This window comes from Notothenia rossii (assembly GCF_949606895.1).
Source record: "Notothenia rossii genome assembly, chromosome: 7".
Classification (NCBI taxonomy): Eukaryota; Metazoa; Chordata; class Actinopteri; order Perciformes; family Nototheniidae; genus Notothenia; species Notothenia rossii.
In genome coordinates, this window is record NC_136905.1 from 45,586,937 (window position 1) to 45,601,334 (window position 14,398).

The window sequence follows — 14,398 nt, forward strand, 5'->3', positions numbered from 1 at the left end:
GTTAACATGGGTTAACAATACTGTGTAACTGTCACGTTTGAAGGGACGAAATCGTGACATCTTCACCCAGCATGGTAAATCGTCACATGTTCACGTCTTGCCGTGATACCGGGTTGCCTTCAGAGGTCAAGAGTCCATGCCCCGACGAGTCAGGGCTGTTTTGGCTGAAAAGGGGGGTCCTACACAATATCAGGCAGGTGGTCATAATGTTATGGCTGATCGGTGTATAGTGGTGTGGTGAGATGATGATGGACATTTTTTGCCAACATTTAAAGCCCATGTGTTAAGGTTTATGATGGCAGCTTCTTCATGTGTTGCACTCGGAGAGAAATAGTGGAGACGGAGACGGAGACGATGAACTGTTTAGCCCTTGAGCATGATTTATTTTCCTCTGCTTCTCAGGTGATCCCTTTCGCTCAGCCGAGCTAACTTAGAATGAACACACATTGACAGTGTACACGTGCATCAGGTGAACACACCCTCATTTGCATGACGCAAGCCTGCGTCCTTATGTAGCACGTAACACACACAGTCAAGCCCCAGGGAAGTGCGCCGGACTCAGATGAAAATATTCTTGGTGGCCAAACAGCGGTACTACACTTCCGTTTGATTGCCAGGCCCGGTGTTGTGTCAAATTATGCACCCCCGTCGTGAAATGCACCCCTTGATACATCCATGCTTGACACGGGAACACGCATTTTAACGTATAGTCCGCTATTCTATGTTGTCTAGGTTGTCGAATCCTGGATTTTGCATTCATTCGTCACTTATTTTTCAGTTAATTTTGTATTTAATATATGTTTTTATTTAATTGTGACATCCTGTCTGTATACTTGTGCTTGTACTTGTGCTTTACAATGTATTGTTTATTTTTACATCAAGTGCTTGAGGGTGGGATTAATAGAAACATTTTTATTTTGGGGGGTGCTTTTTATGAACAGCCTGGTTGCCACGATATGCACCCCTTGCTATCTCTGACAATAAACGTGTCACATCCATGAAATTTGCTTCATTTATTGGTACTAGTCCAACAACTATACCCTCCAAAGTGCTTGAGGGTGGGATTAATAGAAGCATCTTTTTTGGGGGGTTGCTTTTTACCGCAGGCTAGGGGGTGCATTTCACGACGGGGATGCACAATTTGACACAACACCGGAAACACTTTTTCCCATTGACTTACATTGGGAAAGAGTGGTCTGTAAATCGTTGGATAATTTTTTTTTAACTAAATAAACTACCCAGTATGAACACTTGTATAGCCCTTATTAAAAACATTTGTTCCTCAAGTTGTAAAAATGTGCTAATAACGTTATTCCGAGAGTTATTTCCCTCTGCATTATGAACGTGCATCTAACCCACGGGACCGCGCTGCCCGGCACGTTCATGTTACGTGTTCAGGAGGTCCCGACCAATCAGAGCACACTGTGCTCACAGGGAGGGTGGGGGCTGGAGCTATAGCTTGGTTTCACTTGACGTCACACCGCTGCATTCCTTTGGCGCGAAATTCCATTGGAGGTCAGGAAATAATTTTCTACAGAGGATCTAGCTGCTGTTACCATTTAGAAAATGCCGGTGTGTTGTGTAGTTTACGGTTGTTCCAATCGATCCGGCCGAGAGAAAAACAAGAGGTTTTACCGAGTGCCGAAGGTTGTCGTCCATAAAGCTGAGCAATTTAAGAAGCTAACCGAAGAACGCCGGAAAAAATGGCTTTCAAACCTACATCTGCGGTCGGGAGGAGCAGAGTCGTCTAATGCACGTGTCTGCAGCGACCACTTCATCAGAGGTATTAGCTAACTTGGTTTTTGTGGCTTTGTTTATGTATTATTGGGTTGTGGTTAAATGCTTATTTACTTAGTAATACTGATCATGTTTAAGTTACCTGTAGTCTAATATGGACTTTGTTGGGACTTTTTAGGGTGCCCTAGCGCTTTGGGTGACGTTGAGTCGGTAGACTGGGCTCCCACTGTTAGCCTCGGTTACCACACAACAAGTAAGCCCAGATCAGAGGCATCTCTTCGACGAGAGCAGAGGATGGAGCTCAAGGAAGACCAACAAAGGCAATCAGAATGTGCAGAGGCTTTGTTGGATCTCCTGCAGACAACCGAGAGCCCAGAACCGACGCAGCCCCCGTCTGACAGCCCACAACCAGAGGACACCAGTGGGATATTGAATGACCAACAAGGTAAATTAACCACCAGCATTATTATTAAATATTACAAATGTGATTGTCAGAAAATCAATGAAAACTTTGAATTAGGTTTAGGTTTAGAAAATAGAGTACTAACTTGAGAATCTGCAATAATTGGAACAGAGAACTTGCATGTGTGTAAAAAGGTTGTCAAAAAGATAACTTCACAACAATTCACATCCATATTTGACTATTTTAAATAACTAATTATGCTTGCTACTGCTATATTGTATGCAAATGCAGGATGCCAGACTGATTTAACGAGGGAGGACATTGAGAGGATGGAGGATGTTCTGAGACAGAACACAACAGAGCTGGGAGATCTTCGGACTGGACACAAAGTTCAACCAGGAGTCCTTTGAGAACAACGAAGAGAAGACAAAGCTTTACACCGGGCTCCCCAACTTCTTAGTTTTACTTCAGGTTTTTCAACTGTGCTCTCCAAATTTGAACAGTTCATTTTAGTTTTGCTGAGGCTGAGACTAAATCTCCCTCTGAAAGATTTGGCTTTCAGGTTCAACATCTCTCTCTCCACTGCTTCTAGAATTTGGCATAAGTTAATTGACATACTTCATGAGAGTACAGAATTTATAATTGAGTGGCCAGAGCGACATGTACTTCAAGCTACAATGCCAATGGGATTCAGACAGGCATTTGGATGTAGAGTTGCTGTGATTGTTGACTGTTTTGAAGTTTTTATTGAGAGGCCCTCTAATTTACTAGCTAGAGCACAAACATGGTCCAACTACAAGCATCACCAGACTGTTAAATTTCTGATTGGTGTTGATCCCCAAGGCTATGTCACTTACATATCTTGTGCCTGGGGAGGAAGAGTTAGTGATAAACAGATCACAATACAGAGTGGGCTCCTAAAATACCTGTTACCTGGAGATATTGTCCTAGCAGACCGTGGGTTTGATATTGGCGATAGTGTGGGATTTTACTGTGCTTCACTAAAGATGCCTGCATTCACCAGGGGGAAAAGTCAGCTGTCAGCATACGAGGTGGAAGAGACAAGAAAAATAGCTAATGTGCGTATTCATGTCGAAAGAGTCATAGGATTAGTCAGAAGAAAATATCAGCTTCTGCAAAGCAGGGCTGTGCCCATAATGCACATGCTAACAAAACCAGGTGAGGCACTAGCATTAATTGACAAGATTGGGGTTATTTGCTGTGCCTTGTCTAATCTGTCAGTGTCTGTCGTCCCATTGGAATAAAGTCATGGAGCTGTAGTCTTGTAAATAAGAAACCATGTATTATTCAGTATCATTTAATCTTTTCAGTAAACATCTTTTTGTGTGTTGTAAATTGTGTAGCCCTACTCAATATACAACTTTCATCTACATTCAGGCTTAATTCATTCAACAATATTCTAGAGATGACAATTGGTCTGGTGACGCTCCCATGTATGGCCATTGAGGGTTATTGTAAATGTAAATAAGAAACCATGTATTATTCAGTCTTCTTAGTATCATTTAATCTTTTCAGTAAACATCTTTTTTACAATAGCAATATATCACACAGCCCTACTTCCTCTAGTGAGTGTGGTCAGTGAATATGAAGGTGCTGCAATGCAGGTTAAAGAGCTGCCACTGTGCAAATAATAATGCAACAAGGAGAGAACCACAACTTCTGCTCACAACAAAGTCTTCTGTCACCATGGGGCAGCCAATCAGATCCAAGGAGCAGATGAATGGTTCGGAGGTTTTTGGATTTATTCCGGCGATCACAGGCTCGATGTAGTATGGCCCAAACCTGATGAGAGCATGACATATTTACCATTTATGCAGGTATTTGTGCCTACTGTAAGCAGCTTAAATGTGGACATGGGTCTATATTAAGTTCAGTGCACTCACCTCTTCTCGTACAACAGGTTGGACACCATGCTCATGAAGGTCTTGGGCTTGATCTGGCGACCCTCCTTCAGCTCGTACAGGTTCAGTCTGAATTTAAGCCTCTGGGATCTACACACAAGGCAAAGACGTCCATCAATCCTCAGATATTTACATTGAATTCAGTCATCACAAATCTAACTTATTTCAAAGCTATGGATAGCAGAATTTCTAATAACATTTTCTCCCCTATTTATTAGAATGCATAGTAATACTATTCAACTACAACACTTTTGTTGTTGGTATAAACATTATAGGTGTAGTATTGTACTTGACACTCCAGGCTTTCTCTAAATGAGAAGTCTTACTTAATCTAGATCTGAGAGTTGTAGCTTTATAGAGTTGTAAATCAATCCTGTCATCATAGTTCCCTGGTGTTCACAACTGTTTAGCCACTTTGAGAGAACAAGGTGGAGGTCTACACACTCACACTGTCTGAACATCAGTGGCCAGTCCTGCCAGCCCAATATACAGCTTATCTCCCATGGGGAAGATCTTCTGGAAGTCTATGGTGACCATCCGAGCCTGGATGCCAAACCTCCGGTCCACTGCTATCGCCACACAGTTCTTCCCTCGCATGGCCATGACGGCCCCTCCGTTATAGGACATAATAGACTGGATGAAGAAGGAGAAACGTAAGAAGAGTTAAGTTAGTCAGAGCTTAAACCATTGATAGATCAAACAACTGAGTAAAGAGACAAATCAAACTATTTAAACATAAAGCTCATTTTTAAGCACATTCATTGAAATTAAAATTAAGTTTAAGTTGAGGCCCTTCTATACAGCATAACATGTAAAGAATATCCTAAGAATATGTATTATTTGCAACATGCAAATAAGATACTGAATAATGTTGTCCTCAAAATAAATGACTGAAATCTATGTATTTAATTTAAGGACCAAAAACATGACTCAGGGTTATTTCCAACCACCCAAATGTGTAAAAATGGAGCATAACGTTCATCTAAAATCGTTTCAACGATCAAAAGAAATAAAAGTAAGATAAAATAAAAAGTGTAGTTGTAGAACATTATTATTGAACCAAAGTCTTTATTATCCCGCGTTATACATGTTTAAATGTAATGATGTATAGTGAAACCTCGTTGCTGGGTTGTTGAAGTTGTTGCAGTTGTCTGCTGTCAGTGGACTCACATTAACAAATTGCTGACTAGCTTAGTAGGTTGAAGCTTTAGCTAACCAAACTAGCAATGTCTAATTAACCAAACGTTAGCTGATGTTGACCCAAACGCAAGATCAGCCCTTTAAGTGAACCGGATTTATTGAATCATAATGCCATTAAAGTGAATTCGGGGAATGATTGTAACAGTTAAGTTAGCCTACAAGACACAACGTTAGCTCGTGTGCAGCTAGGTAAGCTAAGTATTTAGCATTGCAGCTATGCCCCGGCTACCATCACAATGAAATGTTTTGTATAATTAACTAGATACAACGAGCCGTTAAAGGCAGAGAGTGAAATTCAGTGAATACACGTAGTTTACAGAGATGCTGTATGAGAAACCAATGTGAGTTGCGTTTATCTTTACCCATGGATGCACAATAAGAACGGACCCATATCGTCTTACTGCCATCCCACGGAGCTGTAATAATGGATATATTGCACATGTTTGCTGTAATTCATTATTATACTACATGGGCTGTATGATTAAATCTTGTACCGTAAATGTTGTATTAAATAAAGTTAATATTACCGACGTTAGATTAACGTCCCTGTAGCTTCTTATTGCACTAAGAAGCTGATTGCACTGTATGTATATATATATATATATATATATATATATATATATATATATATATATACACAGTGCAATCATTCTTTCATGCTAAATGAAGCTCTGTTGCTTGGATATCACAAGATCCTGTTACAGCGTAATATAAGTACATAACGATTGATGTTCACATTAGCATAATTACTAGCTAGCTGCTAACTGCCGCCTCGTTAATATCAAATCCATCATGATAACAAATCATTACCATGCTGTCATGAACGCGCTGTGCTGTTACGTGTACGCAAATTGACGTGCTTGATGTGAACGAGCATTTTGGTTAAAGTTGCGCATGCGCTATGAGCGCACATACGGGTACTTCTCAGGCATGCTGGGTAATCTGTGACCTTTCGCTCTCTCAAAAGTTGGGCCATTTTATCATCATGCGCCAATGAGCAACTCTCATGCCCCTTTCACACCAATGCGTTTTCAGCTCCGGCTCAGAGCTGGAGCCTGAAAAGTACCGTTTTTTCCTGTTCACACCGCAGAGGTGCCGCCTCTTAGCTCCGGAATCCGGTTCACTTCCAGCTCCAAAGAATTGTCGGTCAAGAGGCAAGAGCTTCGGAGCTAAGAGGCGGCGTCGCTTACGTCTCTCTTACGTTGAGGCGTGCAGGAAACTAAACCCACCTCCCCTGAACATGGGTCGACTGAAGAGTCTCGTCATGCCTACAAGCAGTAGTGCTGAGCAAAGTGACTAAGGGCAACCACACACTTATTAAAAAAAACACACTTTATAAAGTCAGGCAACACTAACAAGGCTTCGTATGATTCTGTTTATTTGTACCTTACTTTGACCATCCGTTCACTGTTATTGATCATTGTGGAGAGAGGCAGACATTTTGTTTTGTATTAGCTATCAGATGGAATCAATACATGGGCTGCACAGATTGTCGTGTCCGACTATCATAAGTAGAATCATAATAAAAATACGCCTGTAAAAAACGGTTTATGCCACAATAGGATAGCAATAGCAAGTATTCAGTTTAGCTTCGGTTGCTATGCTAACATCACCCATTTTATACCAGAGAAACTTTCATAACAGCGTTGTGATGCCAAACAGCGTCAATTCAGACTGACACACATTCACTTAAGGGGAACTGGGAATATGTATCAGCTGCTTGTGTGACAGTCGGACAGTGAATACTTTAGAGCGGCCGCTGCAGTGTGAGCTAACCGGGAGCTAACGGGAGAATAAACTCCCGTGGAAGAGCAGCAAGCACTGCAGCGGTCGGTAAATGCCGCTGAAACACATTAATAAACAATGAATCGCGGCACTCTGGGGAAAAGCATAAGGTTGGAGAAGTCGATATTTAATTTAATCTGGCTTTGTGTGATTAAAAGCAACACGATCATCGACCCGACGCAGTCCCCCATTGTTGTTTTTGTTGTGAGTGCCGTAACGCCGTTGGGGAGCAAATCAGCGATGTAAACGGTGATGGCATGACGGAGCAGCGGCAGCACCAGTCGAGCTCTGGGCAGTGTGAACAGAACGGGAGCAGAAAAGGGAAACCGGAGCTGAACCAGAAAAGCTCTAGCACGGAGCTAGAACGGGAAAAGCACTGGTGTGAAAGCCGCATCATAGGAATGAATGAGGCCCTGCCTCCCACGCTGTATCCAGTTCTTATTATACATCCATGGTTACAGTGCCTCACAGTGGTACAATACCAATATTACTTCCCTACAGTACAGAATAGACATAATCTTTCTAGAGCAGGGGTCGGCAACAGGCGGACCGCGGTCCGGATCCGGACCCGGACCTATAATCAATACATTAATAGGGGATTTCAATTTTGACAGGGCAATTCTATTTTAACCGCTGCCGACAGGGGGCGAAAGAGAGGAGTGAGCGATACAGGGAGAGAAATACAGAAGAAGAGATGAGAGAGCGGCACAGAGAAGCGGGGAGGAAAGTGAGTGAAGAGAATAATTTGCGATACAGGGAGAGAAGCGGAGAGGAGAGTGAACAGGCGTGTTAGCGGCAGACAGGGAGAGACAAATAATTACACATGGCGCTCTCCAAGAAGAGGAAAGTGGACAGTGAGAACAGAGCTTTTAACCCTGAGTGGACGGACTCATTCATGTTCATCCTGCCCACTGGGAGCACAGAGTCAGTGTGTCTCATTTGTTCAGAGACCGTGGCGCTCATTAAAAGTGCCAAAACGCCACTATGAGACAAAACACAAAGTGTTTGACCAAACATTCCCTCTCAAGTCAGAACTGAGCTCACAAAAAATAAATATGGTTCCAGGGCAGGCTAACCGAGGCTAACCAATAAGCACCTGCATGTGTATGAGAATGGCCCTGACACCATTTCAGCCCAGATTTAAACTCCTGACAGGACAAGCTCGAGCTCAATTCTCGCACTGAATTAAAAAAGAAGTGAGTGAGCAATATAATAGGGAAAGAAAGAGAAACTTTTAAACTGTTCAATTGTTATGACGTGTAAAGACTGATATTATTCTATAATCGGCTGAAACTGTTAAGTCATGATGTGAAACGGTTAACAAAGAAAAAGGGAAACTCAAGCTGCTGCTACACTTTATTTTATTTATCTAAAATCAAGCACTTTTAAGATGCACACATTTTCAAAAGCTATTTTATATATTTTATCTTTAAATGCAGCCAGAGAGGAACATTACCCATATCCACAGTATTCACTGTATATCTGTATAGTTCAATGCTAATTGACAATCAATATTGTTGTTTTTGAATTGTACTTTCTTTATTTGATTGGCAGTCAGCTGTTGATGACATGCAGACGTTGATAAAGCTACAGGCTACTTCAATATATATCACACTAATTCATTAAGCAAGTTAGACATTTTGATGTTCCGGACCTTTGCATGGGGAGATTTTCTCTAACTGGACCTTGTTGAATTTTAGTTGAATACCCCTGCTCTAGAGTCTATACATATAATAACTGAGGACATATGTAAACATTTCCCTTAACACCATGTGTTGAGCAAACCTAACATTTGCATACGCCTCAAGAAAAACTGTCCCTACAGTGAAGTATGGTGGGGGCTGCATGACGTAGGTTGTATCCATCATGTTGTATCGAGTGCTAGTCCTACCATTACAAAACCTAATCACCACTTCTGACTCTGAAATCATCCAGCAGTTTAAATCCAACTCTGACACAAAATGATTCAATTTGCTTCGATTAGCATTAAGAGCAAGTGCAATAAATAAACATTGCCAAGGAGTTTTAATACTGTTCCTCACATTTGTATTTAAGCAGCTTTATTCATACCAGCCCAGATACAACCAAATAATTAGCACGTGTTTAAAACGCTGCCTGAAGACCACAGAGGATGCCGACCACAATTTAGAACATTTACAAGCAAAAAAACATTAAATAAACAGGTATTATTCATCACAACCTGGCAACTATTGTGTTCCTATTGTTGACTTAATAAAGGGTGCCATATTAAATAGTAAAAAAAAACAAAAAAACAAGACAAGTGGATGCATATAAAATAATATTTATTGACTTATTCAAAATACTGTACATTATGTTGCATGAAGCAAATTAAGGATGCTAATAGGATACAATTAATCAGGTGTAAACAGGCTTGAAACGTTTCACTGTTAGGCTCTAATATTTGCCGGGGCCTCAGAAAAAGATTGTGTTAATGGATGGAGCAGTTAAGTCCCCGACTGATGTCATAAACACTAATGAGTACAGTCTCTTCAGAAGGAGGAAAAACAATAAACACATGCACAGGGGAAGCAAAACAGTTCAACAGCATACTGGAGACTCACTGTCCTGTTCCAGCATCTCCAGAACCAGGCCTCATGCAATTATAGATGCTGAGACACCAGCATGTCACCACTATGGGAGACTGGGATTTCCCATGCACTTATGGGCACCAGTTACAATATGACCCATCAATAAAAGATGGGCAACCAAAAAAAAAAGAGAAATGCAGTTTAAAAACTTGACAAAAGCACTTTATAGGGAATTGAAAAAATAACAATATTCATACAAAACATTAATCCATTAACTTAAACTGTTAAGTGCCAGAAAACTATGCCTTTCATACACCTGGTCAAGTCATTGAAAAGCTTTCACCACCAGAGGTGACGTTGAGAATAACTGGAGCACAGAGGAAGCAAACACTGCTGTTCATCCGGCGGACACAGCAGGAGGCCGGTGCTCTGTGGGGACCGGAACAACTACCTCCTGTCTATCTGCATACGAACTTAAGTTAACAGGTCCGAAAAAAAACTAAAGATCCCAAAAGTCTGGGCACTTCGGTAGGCGTGTGTTCCTGAAGATAAACACCTGATGCAGAGGGGAGGAGGAGTTTAGCCATGGATCCGTTTAACCAACAAACCAAGACTATCTTGTTGCTAATCTAATACTGCTAGCCCCCCCCCCCCTCATTCACGGTGAATTTGGTGCTGTGCCTAACAACCCTCAGATTTCTGACAGAGTGACGCAAAAGGATTCCGCAGAGCTCTCAACAGCTAGGATGAAGGTGTCCTCGTTGGAGTAGTGCTGGATCATGTTGTCGTCCATGTTCACCAGGACCCTGAGGGACAGGAAACACATCTCAGACCAGAGTTCCCGTTACTTTGAGGCAAAGTCTACAGTGAACAGCGCTTCTGAGGTCATCTGCATATCTATTTCATTTAATCCCATGAATGGTAATGTTGGTCTGTAGGTCGTTACATGAATTTGGTAAAGACTGAAATATGTCAATCACTTGGGAAAGATGGGACAGTATGAGAGTACAGCAATGAAATACTGTACGTAAATACAGGTTTGAGGTACATCACCTGGGACTACATATACTGCTACTCAATACTTCTACAGTTCAGAAGCAAATATTGTTCTTTTTACTACATTTATTTCACAACTCTTTTTTTAACTTGTGTAAATGTAACAGGTTACCAGGCAGTATATAGTTAAACAAAAAAGTAATTAATGCATCGGAACTCATATATGGGCCATTGTGTATAATGAGTACATTTTACATTTTAATATATTTTAAAGCTAAAACTTTTGTACTTTAATTTAGGTCCAATTTAATATGTAAATGAAGTACTTTTACTTGTAACAGAGTATATTTACACTGTTGTACTACTTATTTTACTTATCCTGTCTTTTAAGTATAATATCCACCTATGCATTATAACCTCAAAACTCACAACATCCCATCATCCTCAGCTACCTTTGTATTTAGTGCTACTCAGCAAATGTTAGCTAACAAAGAAAGCAAATATGGAGAACACGTTAAACCGTATAACTTCCAAATGCTCGTGTTAGCATTTAGCTCACTCACCCTTTTTTGCTTTTCTGGTAAACTCTGGCCTTCTTGTGTATTGGTAGTGCGTATTTCTCTGAGATCTGAGAGACATTAAAAAACACTATGAGGCCCTACATGTTTATTACCATCTTAAAAAGAATTGTATTGATGATCTGGGGCAAAATGGATGTAGCTATGTTCCATTATTCAGACTAAAGCAGCAGAACAATATTTTGCTAATACTCACGGCCTCTGTCAGTGCGTTAAGGGTTGGGGAGCGCAGCATTAAGGCATCAAACACTTCATCACACTCCTTCCTCACGTACAGCAGGACTGGTAATGAGTAATGAATGGAGAAAGCATAATAACTTTTTCATTCAGACAAAAAAAAAAAAGGTATGAGACCAAAATCCTGTAATGAGAAAAGAGGGACATTTACACACCTCTCCTTTGCAGATCCACTTTGGGTTTCTTAGGCTGAGGCACACAGATATCCTCCTCAGCAACACATGCCATTCTCTTCATGGGAGTACTAAACACACACGCGGGCACGCACACTTTATTTGAGGCCTCATATGGACAATTGTAAACAATCCCAAATTCATGCAAATCCAAAAGATCTTCAAACCAGAAGTGTGAAAATAACAGTAGATATGATTCTTACCGATCTCTGTTCGCCTCTTCACTGTTAAAAGCGAACACCTGCAAATGGAGTTAAAGAGGAAATGTTCTGCTGATGTTCAGGTGTAAATCAGTGTGTAGTGTCTCTACTTTAAAGAGTCCTCTCCAGCTGATTTTCAGGTGTATATCAGTATGTAACGTCTCTACTTTAAAGAGTCCTCTCCTGCTGATGTTCAGGTTTGTATCAGTATGTAGTGTCTCTGCTTTAAAGAGTCCTCTCCTGCTGATGTTCAGGTGTATATCAGTATGTAGCGTCTCTACTTTAAAGATTCCTCTCCTGCTGATGTTCAGGTGTATATAAGTATGTAGTGTCTCTACTTTAAAGAGTCCTCTCCTGCTGATGTTCAGGTGTATATCAGTATGTAGTGTCTCTGCTTTAAAGAGTCCAGTTCAAAAAGCTCTTTATTTATCTCATACACCTCTTTTCACCCTCTTTCTCCCAGTGTGCTCTGTCTGTCTGTCTGTCTGTCTGTCTGTCTGTCTGTCTGTCTGTCTGTCTGTCTGTCTGTCTGTCTGTCTGTCTGTCTGTCTGTCTGTCTGTGTGTACACTCTGTGACAAGTATTAGCTAAGTGAGTATTTTGTCATGCAAATTGTCCAGCTCCAAGCTGTACGAACTTCAATTCATATTGGATTCAAGCATATGAGCTGATGTGTATTTGTGTAATGAGGGAGGGTGTGGTCTATGGAGGTCAACACTCAACACTCTATATCAAGGTGTGCAGAATTATACACACAGCTCCACTTCGACACCAACAAGTTGGAGGTGGGGATCTGGTATGGGCTGATATTATTAAAGATGAGCTAGTTGGACCTTTTCAGGTTGAAGATGGACTCAAAATCAACTCCTGAACCTACTGCCAGTTTTTAGAAGACACTTTCTTCCATCAGTGGAACACGAAAAGGTCTGCATCTTTCAGAAAGACCATGATTTTATGAAGGATAATGCTCCATCGCATGCATCAAAGTACACTACCCAGTAAAGGCCTTAAAGATGAAAGAAAGGTGACATGGTCCCCTTCCTCGCCTGACCTAAACCCTTCCTCGCCTGACCTAAACCCTTCCTCGCCTGACCTAAACCCTTCCTCACCTGACTTAAACCCTTCCTTACCTGACCTTAACCCTTCCTCTCTGACTTAAACCCTTCCTCGCCTGAGCTAGGGCGAGTAAACGTTATTCAGCTCGAGTTCAGGGTGTTCCGAGCTGAATAAGGCTGTCAAATTACGGCAAGAAGCCCCCCTGGCGGAAACATTGCTTGTGATTGTTATTGAAGAAAAGGGTGGCTGTATTTATAAATGATTATTTATTTTTTAATCTCAGAAATGTTTATTTGTACATTTTGAGTTGTTAGTAAGATGGGAACATTTTAGTTTTTCCTTAAGCTGCATATTCATTCTGAACACCAATAGTGGCCCAATGACTGTGCAGACATACAGCTCTGGAAAAAAGAGACCACTCCGAATTTTTTTTAAATCAGCATCTCCAAATGTATGGCAGCCATTCCAGAAAAGTGTCTGTTGAATTCCAACACAAGCACACCTCATAATGAGGTACTGAATTAAAGAGGAAAAGTATAAAAAACACTGCTGTGGTCATCCCTATCCTTTTGCCATAGGATCAGCTGGATGGCAAAAACAGTAGTGCTACCTCAAACGATTGACCATGCCTAAAGAGTTGAAAAGAAACGTTCTATTTCATCCCTACTGACCGCCAGAGGCGGTGCTTTTAGCACTGGATATGTCCATCGCACGCATGCGCAGTTCGAGTACCAATAACAACAAAGTCACCTGTGACCCACGTGACTACGGCTATATAGGCCGGCGTCATTAGTGGATCGGTTCCTTTTCATCTTCTCGCTTCGCGAGAGTACCGTGGTTGCATTTTTGTAATCTACAGACGTTCGTTGGAACGTTGGATCTAAGGATTTCCCCGCTTACAGCCGGCTGAGTGCAGTTTCGCGACTATTCCAGTCGGGGCTACGGGTTACCCGTCCCCCAGGAGCTGTGGGAAAACTACGCTACGCGGAAAACTTCGACGGACATGTTGGTGTCGGCTTGGTCGGTGATGGCAGTGTTTCCGCTCCCTCTCCCAGCCAAGCTGTCCTGATTTCTGTCTTGCTTACTACTTGGCTTTAACTTTTTTGGTGACGGCAGCGTTTCCGCTCCCTCTTCCAGGAGTTGCCTTGCTGTGCTATTTTGTATCTCTGCTGACCGTGGCGTTGTACCAAGCTATTATTAGCATTTGGGTTTCCAGCTTTAGCTGTGTTTCCTTGTTAATTAGTTAGCAGTAGCATCGCTCAGCCTGACCGTGCCCTGGCGCGCAGCGTTGGCTGACGCCGGGATTACCCGTGCTATTTTGTTTACTATTTTGCTTAACTTTTTTTCTTGGTGATGGCAGCGGTTCCGCTCCCTCTCCCAGGAGTTGCACTTGTTGTGCTATTTTGTTCTGCCGAGCTATTATTAGCAATTTGGAGTTAACAGTTTAGCTCTGTTTCCTCGGTTAGCTACTTAGCAGTAGCGGGGCTCGCAGCAACCACCGGCTAAGCCGTCCTGTGGAGCTTCTTTTCTTTTTGTTTTTCTTTTATTCAGCTAGGTGAAGGC

General features: G+C 41.7%; 2 protein-coding genes across 2 annotated transcripts in view; both read right to left on the reverse strand.

The window, feature by feature from the left end:
* Positions 1–3,452: 3,452 nt before the first annotated feature.
* Positions 3,453–4,957, reverse strand: LOC307046877 (proteasome subunit beta type-3-like). Its single transcript, XM_079693543.1, has 3 exons — positions 4,511–4,957; positions 4,045–4,152; positions 3,453–3,943 (listed from the first exon to the last, which is right to left on the reverse strand). The coding sequence occupies exons 1-3, from the start codon at positions 4,687–4,689 to the stop codon at positions 3,724–3,726; spliced, it is 507 nt and encodes a 168-aa protein (XP_079549669.1). The 5' UTR covers positions 4,690–4,957; the 3' UTR covers positions 3,453–3,723.
* A 4,376-nt stretch (positions 4,958–9,333) lies between these two features.
* Positions 9,334–14,398, reverse strand: part of LOC307046561 (grainyhead-like protein 2 homolog) — a 34,979-nt gene continuing 29,914 nt past the window's right edge. Inside the window, exons 11-15 of the mRNA XM_079692972.1 lie at positions 11,784–11,821; positions 11,563–11,651; positions 11,367–11,452; positions 11,156–11,220; positions 9,334–10,402 (exon numbers count right to left, since the gene is read on the reverse strand). Of these exons, the coding sequence (XP_079549098.1) occupies positions 10,288–10,402; positions 11,156–11,220; positions 11,367–11,452; positions 11,563–11,651; positions 11,784–11,821 (393 nt within the window). The 3' untranslated portion in view covers positions 9,334–10,287. The remainder of the gene's footprint in view (positions 10,403–11,155; positions 11,221–11,366; positions 11,453–11,562; positions 11,652–11,783; positions 11,822–14,398) is intronic.